The 15,410-nt window shown below is 37.5% G+C and overlaps 1 protein-coding gene across 1 annotated transcript; it reads left to right on the plus strand.

Annotated features, from left to right (window-relative positions):
• Positions 1-9,730: 9,730 nt before the first annotated feature.
• Positions 9,731-15,156, plus strand: LOC149179295 (uncharacterized). Its single transcript, XM_089422414.1, has 2 exons — positions 9,731-11,194; positions 11,362-15,156. Exons 1-2 carry the CDS (start codon positions 9,731-9,733, stop codon positions 15,154-15,156), a joined length of 5,259 nt encoding a protein of 1,752 aa, XP_089278540.1.
• The last annotated feature ends 254 nt before the right edge of the window (positions 15,157-15,410 follow it).

Below are 15,410 nucleotides of genomic sequence, written 5' to 3' on the forward strand. Positions count from 1 at the left end.
CTTTTGAAGCTCGACTGCTACATACTGGCGTCTCTGTACAGACAATTTTTGTGTTATTTTGTACCACCTAATATAAAGTCTAGAATCTCATCTTGTAAGTCAATTAGAATAGTTGCAAGAAATAATGTTGAAGAAAACAGATCTTTCTTGAAGTTCTTCTTTAGAGTCATAATTTCATTCACTCATAACTACTGTATTACAGGTTACATGAACAGTATGAAGTGATTGCTTATCTATAAGATACAAGCTCCATTCCAGTAAAAGTGTTAATAACAGTAATACAACCCACAATCAATAGTGTCACCTTATATGGGCTTAATAGAAAGGCTTATACTAATAGATAGTGTGATTGCCTAATATAGCTTATCCATATTGTCAAGGTTACAACTATGTTAACTATGTACAAACTTGTGAATATGGGTTGTGGGTTGTGAAGATCATTGATTATGGAAACTAGTGTACTCAATGCTTATAGTGGTAAAGAAATAGGGCATGATTGAGCTAAGTGTATTGAGCTTGAACTATACTATCATTCATAAGGGTACTAATCCCATGACTATGACTACTCTAATATGCTACCATAATTGTGTCACAACCTTACTGTGATTGACCGATGATAGATACCCATATAGAATAAGGGAAAGCATAGGATGGCTTGTACACAATGTAATAAGTATTAGTACTATTCAACAAGGTCATGATTATTCCATAAGATTAAGTGCATAGATTGGTATCATTACAACTGTTAACACATAGTCTAATATGCATAAGCCACCAGCTTGATCATATACAAATATCCTATAGGTATTGATGATCAAAGTGTATTCTATTCTGCTTATATTTGCATATGCCTTCTTGTCACATGCATTCTTATATTCATGGCAGGGCAGTGGAGAAATTGGTATCAGAGTAGTATAGAAAAATGAAAAAAATGTAAAATTCAGAAGTACCCCCTATCCTCAATGGTTGACAGAGGGTGCTGGGTATGTTATAGATGCAATAGTGAAGCATACATTTTGCTTGATTGTTAGCCCCTTTCCCAACAAAAGGTTTGAAAGAAATAAAATTCTTTTCATTCAAGAATGGGATGTCCCCTGCTTCACACATACGTGGGGATCCTTGACACCATCAAAAGATCCCCATGCCATATACAAATCTATTTCTAGAATTTTCAGAGTTCTAGGAAGCTTTATGTTAACAAGTTTCCAGATTCCTCCATAGGCAAATCTAACTTGATGACACACTTGGATTGGAAGAATTTCATTGCTTTGAAAGGCCATTTCATTAGACTTCTCCCTAAGTTGATGGTATCAATGGGAATATATATTTTTCAATCTATGTATGTCTTATTTGTTCTTTACTGCTAGTCATTGTCACTAGTGGTAGCTCTTGATAGTTCTTTGGGTTGACATAATCTCTTATTGGTATGCCAAGCATGGAATTTAAAGCAGGCAATTCAGTCCATATAAGCTGGGTGTATGCATGATCAGCATGGGGAAGGGAACTGTTTGTGAATGTTTAAATATGGGTTGCCAGGCTAGAACTCAAGACTACTTGCAATGAGACAATCCACAAGATGGAATCTTTGGAGAAAATGAGTTTGGATTCTGGAAAGATTATTATAGACATGTAGTGTGAAGGAGAAAAGCTACAGGAGAACAAGAGGATGTGGTTGTTTATGGCCTATTATTTTGTTTGGCTATGTTTTGAATGCTTCAGGAACATGGTTGGAAGGGTAGAGAATCAATATGTTTTGGGAATTTCTTTGTTATTAATGTAGATTTTAATAAGATCATTTGAACATATCAATTGAAATACATCTCAACCTCTAGTTATTTGTTTTGTAGGTGATTCCTCCTGTAATCAGAAGTGTCATTGGGTGTGACATGTGGGTGTCTGCATTATGTAAGAAGCTTAAGGATCACTGGTACCAGGTAGGTCATAAAAATAGGACAGGATCGTTGTAGTTCAACAACATAGTTCTAGAATCTGTTATTCCACGTTGAATGCAATCAAATTTTTAAATGTGTTGTGATTGAAGTAGCTTATTTACTTTCATATATAGGTAGCTGAAGGGGAATTTCCAATTATTGCAGCCCGTGGGTGAGTGTTTAAGCCTCAAATATTTTTGTGCCTGTATGGATTTTATTTGTCTGTGATCTGAGGCTTCCCTTCTTGTGTAGAGAGGAGAACATAGCATACAAGTAACTTGATCCTGGTTCCCGGGTGTTGATTTTGAAAGCACTATGTGAGATTTGGGTTGAGGTATAAAACATATTTGCATTTCTATTTTGGTGGTATCATCAAAATGCAATGATTCCATTCATCATATGTTGTGACCAAGTTTAAAGAAAGGCATGAATTTGTTGGTATTTTACCTTTAATGTACTTTTGGTGATAATATATATTTTTAAATAAAATTGCATTTTTCCTAGGTAAAATTGTTCTTGGTTGCCTCATAATCAACATCGCAGTTCTATTGTAGTGCTTCCAAAATAGTTCATAGATAACAAGATCTATGTTTTTGCAGTAAAAAAAATCATTAGGTGCTTGTTTGGTGGTGCCAATACTTGCAAACCATTACATCTATATCCATGTTTTTTCAGATTCTCTTTAGTTGCATATTTTTCTTACATTTAATCTTTCTGAGAACAACTAATTAATGTGACCATTATCTTTTGGCCTTTCATACATGACAGCAAGAGGACATTCAACTCCATATCTATAGTTCTCTTAAGCATGGAGTTCAGATCTCAGCATTTTGTAATGAGTAGATCGAGGGGGATTCACATGGAACTTCCTACTGGTAAAGCTGTAGATATTATGGAGTCTTTGATGTTGCATTCTTGTTTATAGACTGTTGCGATTCTCATGATTTGAAGGACATCTTAACCTTATTATGAGTTCATTTGTTACAATTTTAGAACTTATACCCTAAGCCTTAATTGTTTTTTTTTTTTTGGTAGATAAGCACCCACGGGGGATTTGAACCAGTGACCTATCTCAAGGAGTGCCTTAACAGTGCACCCATTCACCGTCAATCCAAAGCCCCGTGGGCCCCTAAGCCTTAATTTTTATAAGGTGGAGATTCTAGAAATAGATTGCACAAAAGAATCAAAATTTTAAGTATGTGGGTGCCTGCTTTGTTGAGTGGGACCATAGGTAGGATCATGACAAGTGGTATTAAAGAGCCATAGCTCTAGGGCTTGTTGTGCCAAACCTATCTTTTTGCTTCTTTTTGGTTCATTCCAGGTCTTTTTATTCGAGTATTTACTATTGTTATAATTGATGTGTTCATCATGTTGTATTCTTTATTTGATTTGTTTAGGAAGTTGTGATAAATTGATTCTAATACTTATATGTTGGATTGATTTTAAGGTATGAGGATGATTCCATTATTGGTCACCGTTTATACAGGGAGATTCAGAAGATTGAGGTAAAAAATAAGACTAGGGTAAATGTCGTTTGTCCTTGCTAGTGGGAAACCATAGCAACCAATTTTGATGAATTTCAAGCTGTAGCGGTAAGTAATTTAGTATACAGACATCTTATCCTGTTCACAATTTTTATGATATCCATTGCAATCAGAAGTTTAAAGGTTTAGATTGTGAATAATTGTTGTGTTATATAATATATTTCATTGCATGAAGAATAACAAACTTAAAATGATAAATAAGTAAGTCACTTCATAATGTTGAAGCCATTTTTTGGCATGCCATATGTAACCTCAGATGTTAATGCTTTGTTTCAACTATTTGTAAGACACTTGGTAATGAATAATTTTAACAACTAGGATATCAGATCTCTGCTTGGGTTGAGTTTAGTAGTGAATGCATTTATTCAAGCCATCTCCCTCATCCTTTATGTCCCACGACACTCACTGCCCTAAGCTGGCCCTGACTAGCCTGCCAACACTATCATAAGGCCTAAGGTGCCCTTAATGATGAAGTCTAGGCCTGATTTCAGACCTTTTAATCCATCTTTTGGAGGAGCTAGAAACTAAAAGTCCTCTATCTAATAGCGAAGGCTATTAGATAAAGGAATTTTAGTTTCTAGCTCCTCCAAAAGATGGATTAAAAGGTCTGAAATCAGGCCTAGAATTCATCATTAAAGGCACCTTAGGCCTTATGATAGTGTTGGTAGGCTAGTGAGGGCCAGCTCAGGGAAGTGAGTGTCGTGGGACATAAAGGACGAGGGAGATGGCTTGAATAAATGCATTCACTACTAAACTCAACCCAAGCAGAGATCCGCTATCCTAGTTGTTAGAAGTATTCATTACCAAGTGTCTTACAAATAGTTGCAACAAAGCATTAACATCTGAGGTTACATATGGCATGCCAAAAATGGCTTCAACCACAAGGTTGAGCAAATCCCAGGTAAATCTTTCAAGAGATTGTGGACGTGAGTCTTGGTGCCATTTTAGCCAAATCACATGCATACAATTGTCTTCTATTCAAAAGTACACCTTTAGGAAGAAACTCTAGCTTTTGGCTTATGTCTGTGTGATGTGGATTCTAATCCACAAATTTCACCCCTAGAAGAACCAGTCCAAGGAATGAAAAAAACTTTGCAAAACCTTAAACTGTGAGTAGAGAAGCCTGTTGCTTCAGTTGATGCTTCTATTTATTTACAGAAAAATCCATGAATGACCTTGCTGAAGCATCCATGCAAAATTCCTGACAATGTTACATACTGCAAGCCTTCTTTTACATTAATCTTTTTGCTTGGAAATATTTCAATTAGAAATTAGTTCCATTATATGATTCAAGGTACATGAAATCTCTTTGCTTCTCACTATGGTTTTAATTCTGCATAAATATAAATTAGTTCCATTATATGATTCAAGGTACATGCAATCTCTTTGCTTCTCACTGTGGTTTTAATTCTGCATAAATATTCCAGGATGTTTTAGTATGGCTAGTCCAAGAATTTGTCTTTGTCCACTAGAAAGAGCTCCTAAAAGCTGACCACTTTTACTATGTACAAAACATGCATTGATATATAGACCATTTCAGTGGCTAGAATGAGTGATGAATGCTAGTTTAAATGTAACTTGCAATCTCCACCTCATTATTTCAGTATTAGATATTCTTTGGAAAAAATATCGAACTATTTTTACCTCTAATACAGGTGTTGGAGAATTGACATTCAGCCATGGAAACTTCACTTGAAAAATATTTTCATTATTTCTCTTATACAAGTTATTCATATGATATCAAATTTCAGGATATGTATTGTAATATACCCAAATTTCCACTTTGCAGATGCCTCGGATTTAACACATTCGTTGATTCAACAATTTATTGAGGGTACTAATTTTTGCTCCGACACTTTTGCAAAAGGAGCAAGAGTAGTTGTTAGAGAGGAAAAACAGGGTTTCGTTTTGGCCAAGATGAATCCCCTACTTGGTTGAATCATAAATGAAAGCTTATGAATCTTGGGGAGATTATTTCTTATTTGGGTAGGTCCTTTGGTAAATAGTTTTTTAGCTGTTGATTATTGGAGATGGATAATAGCAAAGTTTTAAAAAATAAAAATTCAAGCTTGGAGTAATATTGACCTACTGCCTTCCAAGAAGATTGCAATTGTTGATAAATTTCTAGCAGTGGGTCAGATTGGTTTCTGTCGTTTTTTCTTCTCAAGTAGCCTATAAAATGCTGGAATAGGTACTCCAAAAAATTCTGTCTTTTTTTCTTCTCAAGTAGCCTATAAAATGTTGCAACAGGTACTCCAAAAAATTTATTGGGCAAGCAAGGTGGGGTAAAAAAGATTGATATGGTGTCTTTGAGTTTTTTGTAATTGCACATTACCAAGTGATCAAGGGGGATTGGACATCCCCAACATTAGTAAACACATGATTTCCATTGTCCTTTCGATTTGTGTAACATCTCTACAAAATTTCCATTTTTTTGGGATTCTGTTAGACGTTGATATACTTTGTGCCTGTAAAGATTTCCAATGTTCTGGGACATTTATGTGTGTAACTTTCTTTTTAAATTTAACCTCCTTGCTACATGCTTTAGAAGATATATAGAAACTCAAATTTTGATTGTATTTCACTTTCCATATTATTCACTTTCTCATTGGCTTCCACACTCCCACTTCTATCGACGTTCCTTTGCACTTCTCGGTGCAATTGCTAGTTTTAAAATCAATGCCTATATATGAAATTTCAAGGACTACCATAACTCTCACATAATTCTTTAAAGGGTGCTAGCTCAATGGAAGAGAGTCTGCTTTATAAGCAGGAGGTTGGTGGTTCGATTCCACTGTGTCCTAATATGAATTAATCAATGATATTGTAATTTATTTTTAATTAAATACTTTTAATATTGGTTTATTTCAATGGCGAGATATTTTCTAGATTCATTATTTTATTGTCTCTAATGAGACAAAAGTGATGTTCTATTATCTTTGAATGTAATTTTTTATTGTCTCTAGAGAGACAATAGTTAGGATCAAAGATATTGTCTCTTTAAAGACAATATGTCTTTAATCCCAACTATTGTCTCTAGAGAGACAAAAATGAAATTGTCTCTGGAGAGACAAAAATGCTTGTGTTATATATTGTCTTTATAAAGACAATATTTTAAGACAATTTAATTTGAGACACCAATATTTTAAGACAATTTAATTTGAGACACCCGCTTAAAGAAAATATTTAAGACAATACACAAGTTTTCTTTTGTCTCAAGTTAAGACAATTTACACGAAAATTGTCTTAAATATTGTCTTAAACCCATCCCTTGTGTTGTAGTGAATGCCTTGGGTTTATTATTCCCTTAGGTTTATAATATCGATCATGGTAAGCCACTGTCAATCATAGGCAACCATGGGAAACCATGGTTGAATGTCACATTGTGACAAGGATTCTCTGACCATGAAAATAAACCATGTTTATTTTAGTCTTTCTAATATTTATATTAGGGTTTACTAATGATTGGGTTTATAATGTTAGTCCCTTGGGGTTTTAGTATTAGTCCCTTGGGTTTATTGTTCATTTGGATTTATAATATCAATCCCTTGGGTTTATTATTCCCTTAGGTTTATAATATCAATCATGGTCAACCATTGTCAATCATAGACAAACATGGCCAACCATGGTTGAATGTCACATTGTGACAATGATTCTCTCACCATGAAAATAAACCATGCTTATTTTAGTCTTTCTGATATTTATATTAGGGTTTACCAATGTTGGGTTTATAATATTAGTCCCTTGGGTTTAACATTATTTCCTTCGGTTCATAATCCCTTGGGGTTTTAGTATTAATCCTTTGGGTTTATTATTTATAATATCAATCATCGTCATCTTTATGTTTCTCTTGTGTTTGTAATATCGATTCCTTGCGCTTCTTGATCCCTTAGGTTTTTAATATTTATTCGTCGGGTTCACTAATTCCTTAGATTTATAATATTAAAGAGTTGGGTTTATTAGTTCCTTGGGTTTATAATATTAGTCCTTTTTGTTTAATATTATTTCTGTTGGTTCATAATCCATTGGAATTTTAGTATTAAACCCTTAGGTAATAATAAACAAAAGGGACTAATATTATAAACCCAATGTATACAAACCCTAAGATAAATATTAAAAATACTAAAGCCTACGCCTAATAATAATAATAATAATAATAATAATAATCTTATTATTATTATTATTATTATGAGTTTTATTATAATAAAATTCATATAATAATCATAAATATATAAATATATAAGAATATAGTTGCTATTATTTGTATAGTTATTAATTATCATAAATAATAATATTGATTATATTATTATTATAATAATAATTATATTGGTATATTATTATTATAATATAATAATAATATAATATTATTATAATATTATAATCAAATATTAGTATATCCTTCAAAAACATTCTACAAGGGAAAAATACAGATGGAGTAGCACCAAATCATACAGGCATGGACGCAAGGCCATACATTGTGGAACAACTGAATCATACTTCAGAATACAACATAGATATACCAGAAACAGATGAGCACTGCACTATATATGAAATACAAGCAATAATATGTAGATTCAACTGCTTTTGGCCCAAACTGACTGATCTTTTTCATTGGATCTTCACGACCTGGACCACACAATGTGAAATACATCTCTGTTCCAAGGGTTTTTTCATAGTGAACTTTATTTCAGCGGAGGATAGAGACTTCGTAATACAGGAAGGACCTTGGTTCTAGGGATCCATAGGACTCTTCATCACACCGTGGTTCCCAGAATTTGATGCAAATACAATGGTTGTCTCTAAGATGCCAGTTTGGGTGCGGCTACACAATCTCCCAATTCATCTTTGGGATCAACAAGTACTAGCTGGAATTGATAATACTATTGGGTGCTACATCAAAATGGACACCCAACGACTGGAGGAAAGAATCTACACTTTTGCACGAATATGTGTGGAAGTAGACCTCAGCAAAGGCCTGCCAGACCAAATTCAACTGAAGCATAGACAGAGGAATTGGACTTAGGCTCTAGATTATGAAAATACCGCATTCAAATGCAAAACATGCCGACAAATAGGACACCTACAAAGCACGTGTCCAGCAGCCAAAAAAGACAACCGTAGGAAGAAGAAAATGGGGAAACAAGCAAAGGGGTGGAAATTTCCCCCACCTCTCTCGGATGACGAGGAGGAAGAAGAGGTGGAATATGTAACCCCTAATGAGACCAATCAGATGAACAAAGAATCAGAAGTAGAAGACACAACTCCTAAAGAACATATAAACACATAATTGGCAAGGATATCAGAAATTATGGATATGGGCAGATCCAAACGACAACACATTTCAGACACATCAGACTCTGATAAAGAAAATCCTCAACCTGTGACTGATATAGCACTAGCTCTTATAACTCCAATAGAGTCACAGGGGGGATGGAGAAAGGTTGAGAAGAAAAAAGGTCGAAAAGCTTGACTTTTCCCCATTTGTACATTATTCCGTTTACATGTTTATTTCCTGAAATCTAAACACCATGCGTGGTGATGGAGGATCTATGCATCCTTTTTTGACAAAAACTGAGCACCATTTTTGAATAAGCTCACAGAGATGGCTAAGGGCCAACACAGCATATGACGAAAGGCATCTACAACATGTAATTTTTCAATCATAATGAAAGATTACGATTTTTCTGGTGGAAAAAAAAATCAATTATTATTATTATTATTATTATACAATATAATTGTTATTATTATTATTTTTTTTATAATTTTATATTATTAGATTTTTAAAATAATATAATGATAATATAATATTATTATGAGCTATTCTTATTATTAATTAATATATATTAGGAGTTTATATAATTATTACAATATTAATATAATATTTATACAGTAATATATATAAATAATCTGGTTGTTAATATTTATATAGTTATTAATAATCTTAAATCTGTTTGATAATATTTATATAGTTATTAATAATCCTAAATACATAATTAACCCTATGTATACAAACCCTAAGATAAATATTAAAAATACTAAAGCATAATAATAATAATAATAATATTATCCTGGACCATTCCTTAATAATAATTGTATACATATGCCAATCATTGGAAGGCGATGAGCTCCGGTCGCTGCATCCAACCCTAGGGTTTAGGCGGAAACCTGCAAGCGGCAGGACTGTCGAACCTGGTACTTGCGGCAGAGTCTGGTGAAGCAGAGAACAGGAAGACGCGTCCATAAGGAACAGGACAAATGATTCCCCCTCAGGGGGAGGGCCAGGAGCCTCCCCCGTCTCCGGACAATCGATCACGGCATACGGCCGACAGGGAGAATGAAAATGGGACCAGCGGCAGCACTATGGATAATAGACAACAGAAAGGAAAGGACATCGACGCAGAGGAAAGAAATAAAGCAAGTTCCTCAACTTGCAAACCTGTAGCAACCCATAGACCACGGGTGGACTTCCCAAGTGAACGCATCAATGCCAGGATACAGTACATGAGAGATCATGCGCTGATCGGCAAGTTCATAGGGATTTGGCCGACAGAAAGGGCACTGAGAAGTTGGATCAGCACCAAATGGCATCCAAAGGGGGACATAACTCTGCACTTGGGAGCCAAGGGCTTCTTCACCGCAGTGTTTAACTGCCTGGAAGACCGCACCAGGATATTGGAGGGAGGTCCATATTTTTTCAATTCTGCAGGTCTATTTCTCAAGGGCTGGGTCGAAAGATTCAACCCAGATAAGGAAGATTTGAGCTGTGCGCCAGTGTGGATAAGGCTTTATTCACTGCCATGGGAATATTGGGAGGAAAAGTCGCTACAAGAAATCGGGAATGCTATTGGTGAATTTGTAAAGGTAGCAGAGGAAACAAAGCTATGCAAACATACATCATATGCTCGGATCTGTGTCTACATGGACCTCAAGCAACCGCTGCCCGACACGGTAAGTTTCTTTCATGAAGACTCTGAGTGGGTTCAAGTTATAGACTATGAACAGGTGCCATTTAGATGCAGGAAATGCCATGATATAGGGCATCTCTATAGAGATTGTCCTCAAAATAAGATACCCTCTTATCAAGATAATCCTGACAATCAAACCCCAGATGGATTCACCAAGGTAGTTAACAGAAGGAGAGGAAACAAGAAAGCTACAGGCAATCCCAAGGTAAATCCTGCCAATAAGGCAATGCCCACAACAAGCAACAGATTTGAAGCTCTGAACAAGAACGATGAGCAAGATCCGGAAAAGGAAAAGGCGAAGGACAAAGCGGTCCATCAAAAGCAACCAGGCGAAACATCAGGGCAAGGAGGACAGAAAACCACAAGTCAAGCAAACCTGATCTCTCAGGCCAAAACCTTGCCAGGGCAAACTCAAGGAATGGATGTTGAATACTCGCAGCCAAATGAAAAAGTCTCAAATGAGCCCGAGGATATTTTTCAATCGCCCCAAGTCATGGAAGAAGATCCGGAACCCTTAGACATAGGGGAGCTGGACATACTAGGTTTGGAACATGCTTGCAGGACAAGGAACTTTGAAAAAATTCCAGAAACGCAAGTGGACAACCTAGTAGAAGTGCTAAACAGGGCACAGAAGAAATACTCTCTAGGAGTCCAAATAGGTAGTCCATGGGATGGAAAATTTATCACCAAGGATAGTAAGAAGAGAGGCAGGAAAACAACCCTGGAAAGAACCATCAAGATAGGAGAAATACTGGTGGAGTCAGGGAGGTATGCCAAACTGACCAAGTACTTCAATGCAAACCCCCACCCTTCTCAATGAAGTTAATATCATGGAATATCAGAGGGCTCAACAGCCCAAGGAAAGGCAGAATATTAAAAAATATGCTGATGCAAGAAAAACCAAGTATTCTCTTTTTGCAGGAGACGAAGTGCAGCTCAACAATTTTGGAAAGAATAGCAGCGAAAGCTTGGCCAGGAGGGCTAGTCACAGCTGTTGATGCTCAAGGAGCTTCGGGAGGCCTAGCAATCCTTTGGGATGCCCGGATCATCCATCTCAACAACATTCAAGCTAACAAAAGTTTCATCCAAGCCACATTCCATCTCTCAGGTACGAACACCCATGGACTGATAACCAATGTTTATTTCCCTCAGGATACTGCTCAAAAAAACCACATCCTGAATACATTGTCAGATCTCAACAAAGATAGACCGTTCCCTCTGTGGATATCTGGAGGCGATTACAACATGATCGCCAGCATGGAAGAAAAACAAGGAGGCAGAAGTAACACAAACAGTGATGACAACCTTCTAAAGAACTTCATCAACAACAACTGGTTGATAGATATTCCTACAAACAATGGTATCTTCACATGGACAAATAAGAGAGTAGGGTCGCAGCAAATTGCATCGCGTCTTGACAGATTCCTAATCTCAGATAATGCAACACACTTAGGTGGGGAATTCACAGCATCCATTCTCCCTATCTCTGGATCGGATCATTGGCCTATTGAGCTCCAATGGAACAGGCCAGGTAACAATCTCAGACGCCCTTTTCGTTTTGAAGAATTTTGGTTCTCTCATCCAGAATTTGAAGAGCTAGTCAGATCAACCTGGCTCAACTTCAATCCGGCCGAAGGTACAAGAATGTCCAGGTTCCAGCAAAAACTCAAGCATCTAAAAAGGGCCATCAAACAATGGAACCACAAAACGTTTGGTAACATCTTTGCCGCCCAGGCCATGCTCAACGCAGAAATGAAGAAAATCCAGCAAACCATTATCAATGAAGGGCGAACGGAGGAACTTACCAAACAGGAACAAGCCATAGAATCCAAAATTTTAGAAAGAGACAAGCAGGAAGAAACTTTATGGAGGCAGAAATCAAGAATCCGATGGCTAAAAAGTGGAGAAAAAAACACAAATTTTTTTCATAAAACCACTGTGCAGCGTAGAATGATAAACCACATCACTCATATTAAAAATGAGCAGGGGGAGAAGATTGAAACCCATGATGGCATTGAAGGGGAATTTATTAATTACTTCAAAAAAGCCCACCAGGAGCCCAATATCAATCGAATGCCGGCTATCAACCAACTTCTACAGAACATACCCAGAGTCATAACAGAGGAGCATAACAGTCTGCTCATCAAACCTATCAGTATGCAGGAAGTTGAAGAGGCCGTGCAACAAATGAAGGAGGGGAAAGCGCCAGGTCCGGATGGCTTTACATCAAATTTTTTTCACAAATTCTGGGATTTGATAAAAAATGAAGTCTGGCAGGTTGTGGAGGAATCCAGGGCTCTCAGATGGATGTATCCTGGATTAAATGCTACTTTCATAGCCTTAGTACCTAAGGGAGAAGATTCCAATACCCCCGACAAATACAGGCCCATAGCTCTGTGCAATATGATATACAAAATCATCTCAAAAGTCATTGCAACCAGGCTTAAACCGATCCTCCCTCTCATCATCTCGCCTGAGCAGTCGGGCTATGTAGAAGGACGTCAAATAACGGACGGAATCATTCTCACGCATGAAATAATCCATTCCCTAAAGCTAACCAAGAAGCCAGGTATGTTGCTTAAACTAGATCTATCTAAAGCTTTTGATAGTCTCAGTTGGGTCTACATACAAAAAATTCTAATCGCTTTTGGCTTTGCTCACTCTTGGGTAAGATGGATTTACAATCTAATTTCCTCAGCTTTCTTCTCTGTGTTAATCAATGGTACTCCTTCAGCCACCTACCGTCCTTCCAGAGGAATCAGGCAGGGCGATCCCTTGTCTCCCTTTCTATTTGTAATTATGGCTGAGGGTTTGGGTAGAAGCATCACGGCTGCTAGGCATGATAGGCATCTAAAAGGGCTCTCTTTTAACAATTCCCCTGTCTACTCCCACCAACAATTTGTAGATGATAATATGCTTTTTGGCCATCCGTCAGTACAGGAAGCTCGCCTTCTAAAATCCATTCTATCCACTTTCTCTGATGCTTCTGGTGCCCTCATCAATCGAGTCAAATCCCAAATTTTTTTCTTCAATACTCCTGTTTCTACCCAGAGAGCCATAGGGCGTATTCTGGGATTCACCTGTGCCTCTCTCCCATCCAAGTATCTTGGTGCCCCTCTTATGGCTTCAGCTCTTAAACATTCCTCCTGGAAGCAGTTGTTAGAAAAATTGGAAGCTCGTCTACTCCTATGGACTAATCGAGCTCTGAATATGGCAAGCAGAATAGTTCTCATCAAAGCAGTTCTTCACTCCATGCCCCTGTATCTTTTCTCCATTCTAGCTGCCCCCAAGTGGGTCCTCAAAGAAATCAAGAATCTCCAGCGTAACTTTTTGTGGGGGGGCTCTGGACAAAATCGAAAATGGGCTCTAATCAAATGGGATAAAGTTTTTCTTCCCAAGAAAGCAGGAGGCATAGGCCTTAGAGACCCTGAGCATAGCAACAAAGCAATGGGAGCTAAAATCTGGTGGAGGTGGCTTGCCCATCCTAATACTCCATGGGCTTCCCTTTGGACAGCTAAGTATGCAAGTAACTATCCCATGGAAGAAAGATTGCGTATGACAGAGACAAGTTCGGGATCCGCAATCTGGAATTCAACCATACAACACAGATATCTCATCCAAGAGCACTGTTTTTGGGAGATCAAAAATGGGAACACTGCTCGTTTCTGGGAGGACTCATGGCAGCAATTGCCAAAAATCAAAGACATTCTCCAGGACCTTCCAGCGGATGAGAGGGAGATAAATCAATTGGCCAAAGTCAATCATTTTTGGACTACAGCTACTGCTCAAGAACATCGGCAATGGAAAAATGCAAATCAGCTCCTCCCGCATAGTTCAGCTCAGACTCAACATCTTCTCAAAACAGAATTACAAAAGAGGCAAATCATAGTCTCAGAAGAACCGGATATTTTAAGATGGGGTTACGGAGAGAAAGGAACTTTCACAACTAAGGAAGCATACAATTTAATCATTCAAGGGCAGATGAACAAAGACAACTTATGGGAAAAAGTTTGGCACAAGTCTAACTGGCCGAAAGTCTCCACATTTCTGTGGCTTCTCTGTCATAACAGAATCCTAACGTGGGATAATCTCAGAAAACGGAGCTTCTCTGGACCATCCATATGTCACATGTGCAGACAGGAGGAAGAAACAGCCCTTCATCTTATGCAAAATTGTCAAATTGGAAGGAAATTATGGGAGAAGATTGCTTTCCACTGCCAAATAGAAGGAAGAGTGCAAGGAGACCTCAAAGGGACCATATGCAAGGGGAGTCAAACCCCATTTCAAAGTAATCTCCTCAACGCATTGTGGCAACTCATTCCGGGCTTATTGATGTGGAATATATGGAAAGAGCGTAATAGAAGAATATTTAAAGATCAAACGATGCCGCTGGAAAAAATTTGGAACAAATTCCATCAAAACATTATGGAGACTCTTTCAATCAAAGATTGGTATTCAGAAGACCTTCCCACTCTTCCTCAGGAAAAAACTGTTTGGGACAATTGGAAGCTGCGGTTAAATCAAAAATCAACCATTGGCAAGAACCCCAACAAACAAAGTCAGGAAGCAAGCATTTGGAACCCACCTCCTGTAGACATGATCCAGCTCAACTTTGATGGGGCATCTAAAGGAAACCCAGGAAAAGCAGGTTATGGAGGAGTCTTCAGAGATCATAACGGCAACCCTTTCTGCATCTACATGGGCTCGATAGGCTAGGATACTAACAACTCAGCAGAATTGGAAGGTCTATGGCGAGGTCTAAAACTAGCACACGAAAAGAACTTCTTTCCCCTCATCATAGAAGGAGACTCGCAGATCATAATCAGAATGACCACAAAGCTCCAACATGGCTCTCCAATTCATAAGGTAAGCCACAGCTGGAGAATGGCCCAGAGGCTTGAACTAATAAATCACTGGCTTTCTCAGCACCAAGCAATCACTTTCAAACATACCAGAAGGGAAGGGAATAA

This window comes from Pinus tabuliformis, chromosome 4_1 (genome assembly GCF_031772625.1).
Source record: "Pinus tabuliformis cultivar Carrire ecotype Pingquan chromosome 4_1, CPIR1, whole genome shotgun sequence".
In the NCBI taxonomy this organism is placed as follows: domain Eukaryota; kingdom Viridiplantae; phylum Streptophyta; class Pinopsida; order Pinales; family Pinaceae; genus Pinus; species Pinus tabuliformis.

What these genes read in the sequence shown, in the direction of transcription:
- LOC149179295 (XM_089422414.1), top strand. Translation starts at nt 9,731, where the DNA reads ATGATTCCCCCTCAGGGGGAGGGCCAGGAGCCTCCCCCGTCTCCGGAC. An exon ending in TCAAGATAGGAGAAATACTG is followed by an intron (nt 11,195 to 11,361) that starts GTGGAGTCAGGG and finishes CTCTTTTTGCAG; the next exon opens with GAGACGAAGTGCAGCTCAAC.